Consider the following 6582-nt stretch of genomic DNA (forward strand, 5'->3'; position numbering starts at 1 on the left):
TCCTAGCTTGTATGAAGCTTGAGAGACCTGAACGGTCAGAGGGTGCATTTTGAACAATGTCAGTGCTTGACAATACGGCTTTGGTGGTAGCAACCACTGCCTAGGGACAAGCTGGTAGCGCCACCTCAACAAAATCCAATTTTTCTGAATAATAGACAATAGGCCTCTGTTTTTTCCCATGGTTTTGTGTCAAAACAGATATGAAACCACGTTTCTCATCAATATATTGCGGCACGCAGCGCTCTGGATTCAAATGGAGCAAAGAAGGATGCACAAGTAGTGTTCATGATGAAAGTTTATTAGAGCAGGGGTTTTCAAACTGGGGTTTGCGGAAAACCACAGAAAAAAAAATACAGTAAGATAATTTTTACATTATTTATTTTTTTTAACCTAAAGATGTTAATAACCAAATCTACATATAGTTTCGTGATTTATAAGAGTGGCTCCTTAATACTGTGGGAAAAAGTACCCTGTTCAGTAGTATTTTCCAATTTTTCAGAAATACAAAGAACTACGGAAGCTATGGAAAATTGTGACGATTATTTTAGGCTATAGTGAGTTTCCAAATAATCAAAGAAAATTGTTACTGAAACAACATTTCAGATACATGTCTATGTGATATGAACTGAAATAGTATGTCTTTAGATTATTTAAAAGTCCTTATACATAAAAAATATAGAGCTGCCTTTATATTTTAGACAAGGGGTCCCCTGCATGGTATCATCACATTTGGGGGCCCTTGGGATTAAAAAGTTTAAAAAGATTAAAACCTTTTTTCCAGTATTGTAACGATCCACGTTACCGTGAGTTTGAGCAGGAAAACATAATGTAAATAGTTGGATTGTGGGTAAAATGTAAATAAAGTGTTCAACCACTGGGGGAATTTACGGGGGAATAATGGGGTGAGCGTTTTTGGCAGTGGTATAGATGCTGGGGAGACAAAGGGGTCCTTGGACCCAGAGCAGGTTATTATTAGCATGATTGTTTTTAGGATTTTTGGTGGGCTGGCAATACATTCTGATCCATGAAAGAAAAAAAAAAAATAGTTTTTAGGATTTATCTATTGAATAAAGATTTCAATCATTGGAAATGATGAATGGAGAAATCTGGTGTGGCTTTATTTGTTTCCATGCTTTTCATTTTTTTTTTTTTTTTTTTTTTGTGAATCTTGCATTTGTTAGAAAGTCCATTTATTTGAAAACATTTTAAAAAGTTCTATTTTCTAAATCGTTGTGGCAAAGCTGCTCCATCTAGTGGATACAGACATTAACTTCTATTTCCCAGTAAATTTGGTCCCTGACAAAGTTATGATATTTTTTTAAAGTAACATATCTTTTACTTCATTTATTTTTAAATTGTTTATTTTTAATTCGTTTACTTTCAGTTGTCTTGTCTAATTTTAAAAATGTTGTTGCAGACTGAAAGCTCCCCCTTGTTTCTGCATCCTATAGCTGGCAGTAAAACCCACCCAAAGTGGGACTGGATTAATTCAATTAACTCTTGGTAAAATTTCTGCATCTTAAAAAAATTAAAAAAACAAACCTGTCATCTTAACCTTGAGCCTTTCGACCTTTGTGTTGAGGGTGCTGATCATGACTGATGTTCTCTACCTGTAACTTTTGCAGTAGGAAAGGACAACATCAATTTCTCTCTCAGGTTACAGAAGCCTTTAACGCAATACGTGCGCATGGGTGAGCCTCCTGGGAGAGTCGCACGGAGGCAGGCAAGCAGGCAGATGTTTATACGCACAGGGGCGGGGTTGTTGCTTCCACCCCAGGCTTGTCTGTAGGTGTAGACGCAAAAGACATCCTTTTATCACAAACACACCAGTCACATTTAGTCACGTATGCAGGTCCTCAGTTTTGGACACTCTAATCCTTATTCTAAGCACACATGCCCTTAACCAACCGAAGCCGTTGCGATTTCTGGTATCGCGCTAGGGCGTTCTCGTTCACATGCTTTCTTATCTTAGAGGAACAGTCTTGATACAAACAACGGCTCAAAAACGTGTACAAAGTTCGCATGATTACCGCACCACAACATAATGTTACAGAATAGAATGAGTAAAACAGAATTTCATTCCACACTGTACTACTGTATTTAAGTAAAGACTGATCTCAGTGTCCCTTATTTACTGAGTTGAGAAGGACCTGAGAAATTCAACAAACACATTTACATTGATTGATTTAGCAAACGCTTTTCTCCAAAGCTACATACATCTCATAGAAAATACAATGTATGCATTACATTGGTAGAAGAGGCAGTCGTGTGATTCTTAAGTACAGTTAGTTTGTTTTTTTTTCCACCATATGAAACAAAGTTCATGATACGAGTAGCTACATAAAACTTTATCTGAATATCGACGATTCCTGATCACCTTCCTAATAATATAGATTTTTTTTGGGAAACATATAAACATTTATGTTACATTACAGGAGTAGCTGTGTAAAGGAATGATTCAGGCACAATCTTGAAGTTGTGGAAGAGCGTAGCAGTCTGGTTGGGGTGTAGCGGATGATCAACTCTTGTCGATATCTGGGAGTAGAGTTCTACTGATGCATTTGTAGGTCATATATACTGTACATTATAACATGGGCTAGGGCGAGTTTTTAGCAATCCATTTTGGAGAAGACAATGAAAAACTTTGATTGCAGCATGAGGGATATGAGGGTGATTCAAGCAACATATAAAGAGTTTAAAGATTCTCTAGCAGTCCAGCATAAGTTGTGACTTTCAGGTAATTATAAAACATGGCTTCATCAACATGGAATCCTACTATGAGTCCTCTGGCCCTTCCTGGTTCACACACACACACACAGTGTGAACTGCTTGTCCCATACAGGGTTGCAGGGAGCCGGAGCCTAACCCAGCAACACAGGGTGTAAGGCTGGAGGGGGGAGGGGACATATCCAGGATGGGATGCCAGTCCATTGCAAGGCACCCCAAACAGGACTCAAACCCCAGGCCCAGTGGAGAGCAGGGCCCGGTCCAACCCACCACGCCACCTTCCCTGCTGATTCATGAAGTCCCAATTTTAACAAATTGTTTCATTCAAGGGGAGACCATGCTGTTAGTTTAGGCCCCTTTTGGATAATACTAATACCAGGAATAAATGGCTTTGCATTTTTCTTTTCTTTGGTGGAACACTTTTTATGGCATTCATATTAAGAAAATGAACAAAGGTAAAATCAACTGGTTTATTGTTCTCAAAAGTCAGAAAATAGCACAAAATATCCATTGCTCAGTGGAGAACTCAAAAAAGCACAGCAAGAAAACAGCAAATTACTAACAAATTATTTTAATTGCTTACGTACAGCATGTTTTGTTATATAAATTGTGTCTTTTGTGTAATTCAATGAAATTCAAAAAAGATTTAGCCTTTTGCCCAACTTAGAAACAAACAGCTTGATCTAGTTAGAATCCAGTACTTTCTCCTTACAGGTCCTGGGCTCTGAATGCTCCAGGTTACACCCATGTTCCAAAAGCATCCATCCATCCATCCATCCATCCATCCACCCACTGCTTGTCTAGCATATCAGATGAACTTGTAAATTGCCCATAGTTTGTGTACCTGTGAGGCAGACTGAGTGTGTGATCGCCCTACAATTCCATGAGTTCCATACAGGTTGTAACCCACCTTATGCTCTACGTTGGTCACCATAGGCTCCAGATCTTTACTGGATAAACAGTTACTGAAAGTTGATAGATGGATACATTCCTATTTAGGAATCAGTTGAAACAAAGGTTAGAAATGCAAAAGAGTGAAGCAGTGAATAAATTTAATGTTGTCTCATGATCTGGAAGCTAGACATTGATTATATTTATGGATATATATGGTTGTAAAGGTTTTTCTGATTAGAAAAGAATAAAATGCTGCCTAATTTAAAAATGATGAATGAAAAATGCAAAATAATGACTCAAAGAAATTTGATTAGAATGTCTGTGAAAGCTAGAGATTGATTATATTTAATGATATATGGTTGTAACGTTTTTTCTGATTAGAAAATAATAAAATGCTGATTAATTTAGAAATGATTCAAAAAGAAGTCGATGAAAAAGCAGCTTCTAAAGCATTAGCGTTGTCACGGTGTTTCCCCGGAGCGGGTGTGCCGGAACCAAGTGCGGAGCACAGGAAGGCTGTTCAAGGGGCAATCCAGAAGACATGGTCGAAGAGACAGGCAAGAGAAACCGATGTGCGAACGTAGTCCGAAGAGAGAATCCGAGAAACATAATCCAGAAGACAGGCAAGGAGTCGTGGCAAACCAGGAAGTCGAGTACGAGGAGCAGGACGAGTAGCGAGGCTGAACGAGGTTCCACAGCTTCCTATGGTCTGGGCTGCCCTTTTATGTGCCCGGACCCTGATCGGCTCCCAGTGTTGCTTGTTACCGAGTTGGCGGGCGTGACAAGCGTGCACATGCTGCCTTGATCTCATTGAGGATCTTCTCCTTGTTGTTCTTCACATTCCCACTGGACACCAGCAGCAGGTCCTCAATCATTTCCTTGCTGTATGGATCCTGAAAAGTTTTGTACCTCTTCCTCCACTCCTCAATCTTTTCTGAGAGGGACATGGAAAAAAACTATTAGAATATCAGAAGAAAGAAGAAACTTGAAAGCAGTATTTCATAGGAACCTGGATATCAATTGGCTCTGAAGATAACGTTTCTCCTCTTTTACTCTACATGTATTAATATAAGAGAGTCCTGTTTTAAAAGAAATATTTGAACAGCCGGACTGGCGTCCCGTCCTGGGTGTGTCCCCTCTCCCTCTGGCCTTATGCCCTGTGTTGCCGGGTAGGCTCCGGTTCCCTGCGACCCCGCATGGGACAAGTGGTTCTGAAAATGTGTGTGTGTATTTGAACAGCCATAAGGGAATATGGTAAATACACATTTTCCATCATTAAAGCACTGTTTTTAAAATCTTTGGGATGGGATGGTACAGGATTGGATGGGCGGTATATGACCCAACCTTCACAGTTGACAGTGTTGAAGAGCGGAATGTAGATGACGATGGGTGCTTTTGTTTCATCTTTGAACACATAGAAGTCTTTAGGGTTCTTTTCCTCTCCTGGTTCTATGACCACGGAGGGGAATGGTATTCCAGCCTCTTTACAGTAATCTGCAGCTTTCTTCACTGTCTGGAGAGATCATAGTAGTGACATTGTTACATGTAATTCAAATGAGACATCACAGTATCTACCAGAATGTGAAACCACAATGTCGATGTACTGAAAGAAATTTAGCAGTATTAAAATATTGACTCTGTTCTTACCAGGAAGGGATCACCACTGCTGAAGTCAAAGGAAAGAATGAGGTCCACCTTCCTCTCCGGCCGTAAGGCAGCCACATAGGGAGAGTTCAACAGGATTCCTGCATCCTCAAAATATTGCTTTTCATCTGACAGTAGAGGGGGTGGGATGCCTGCTGGACACAGAGCAGAGCCAGTGATGCTTTACTGCTGTATCAGGCCACATCCGTTAGTGAAGGTAAAGATATTGTAACAACCTGCATTACTGGTTTAATATAAATAGTTGCATTATGGGAAATAATGTTAAGTGTGTGTGTAAAACCACTGGGGGCACTTACGGAGAAAATAGTGGGGTGGCTGTGTTTGTGAATGTGCTGAAAAAGAGTCTGAGGGTGCTAAGCAGGCCAGGAAGGCTGGCTGTAAGTGCAGGTCTTGGAGAAAACAGGATCCTCGGGCCGAGAGCATCATTTCTGTTGTGTCGGTGTTTGAATATATCCTTTGTCATGAACGCTACCTCCGCATCCTTCTTCACCCCATCTAAACTCATGGTGCTGCGCGCCACATTTGTGACAGAGTGGGATGCGGATGGGGCAGGACGTTGAGAGACTGGATCAATGAGCAGCTGAACACCAAACACGAGGAAGGGGAGAACAGTGTGCGGCGGAGGAAGCGCCTACAACGGTGGAGGCTGAGGCGGACGAGCTGTGGCGGAGCACGGGTGTCCACTGTCCAGGGGGACGCCGGGGAAGCGCACACTAGGGCGAGGACAGTGGAGAAGAGCTGCGAGGTGCCTCTGAAGACGGGCGAGCAGGTCGAGTGGGGTCTCCCTGCGCCCAGAGAAGGAGCGGCAGGAAGAGGCAGCGAACCGCCGTCGACCGCGGAGGCGGAGGAAAGTCGCCCTGCGGAGAGCGCCGCTTTCCCGAGCAGGGCGGACGCCGTGTTGGACGACGCGGAGCAGTGTGTGCCTCGTCTGTGGACGGGCAGAGCTCCGTGTCGGAGGTGAGCGAAACCGCCGACGCTAATTCTCCCGCGGAACGTGAGCCCGTCGCTTTCGGGGAGAAAGCCGCGCCCACCCTGCCTGAAGCCCCGGCGAGTGTTGCGAAAGAGCGGCGTGGCGGAACAAGCGCCGCAAAAAGAGAAGGGCTGCGCAGTAAGAAGCGGCCGATTTTATCAATTTATGTCTTATGAGCGTCGCGGCGGGCTCGGCGTGCGGCGAATCGGCAGAGGCGAGAGCGGCAAGCAGAGGGGGGCTTCGCCGGCCGGTCCTTCGCCGAAAGACGGCCGAGCTGCGAGGCGCACGACGAGGTGACAGAGAGCGCGAAAGAGGGGCTCGCCCCC

General features: G+C 43.2%; 1 protein-coding gene across 1 annotated transcript; it reads right to left on the minus strand.

The window, feature by feature from the left end:
• Nucleotides 1-3948: 3948 nt before the first annotated feature.
• Nucleotides 3949-6309, minus strand: LOC114909789 (cytosolic phospholipase A2 gamma-like). Its single transcript, XM_029249592.1, has 4 exons — nucleotides 5583-6309; nucleotides 5269-5417; nucleotides 4966-5134; nucleotides 3949-4555 (listed from the first exon to the last, which is right to left on the minus strand). The coding sequence occupies exons 1-4, from the start codon at nucleotides 5710-5712 to the stop codon at nucleotides 4383-4385; spliced, it is 621 nt and encodes a 206-aa protein (XP_029105425.1). The 5' UTR covers nucleotides 5713-6309; the 3' UTR covers nucleotides 3949-4382.
• Between the last annotated feature and the right edge of the window lie 273 nt (nucleotides 6310-6582).

The sequence above is a fragment of the Scleropages formosus genome, unplaced genomic scaffold (assembly GCF_900964775.1).
Source record: "Scleropages formosus unplaced genomic scaffold, fSclFor1.1, whole genome shotgun sequence".
In the NCBI taxonomy this organism is placed as follows: Eukaryota; Metazoa; Chordata; class Actinopteri; order Osteoglossiformes; family Osteoglossidae; genus Scleropages; species Scleropages formosus.

Excerpts from the sequence above, each read along its gene's own strand:
- LOC114909789 (XM_029249592.1), bottom strand. The coding sequence starts at position 5,712 with ATGATGCTCTCGGCCCGAGGATCCTGTTTTCTCCAAGACCTGCACTTA. Across the intron at positions 5,418-5,582 it reads GCCACCCCACTATTTTCTCC|GCATCCCACCCCCTCTACTG; the intron begins GTAAGTGCCCCC and ends TGTGTCCAGCAG. Across the intron at positions 5,135-5,268 it reads GCAGTGGTGATCCCTTCCTG|ACAGTGAAGAAAGCTGCAGA; the intron begins GTAAGAACAGAG and ends TGATCTCTCCAG.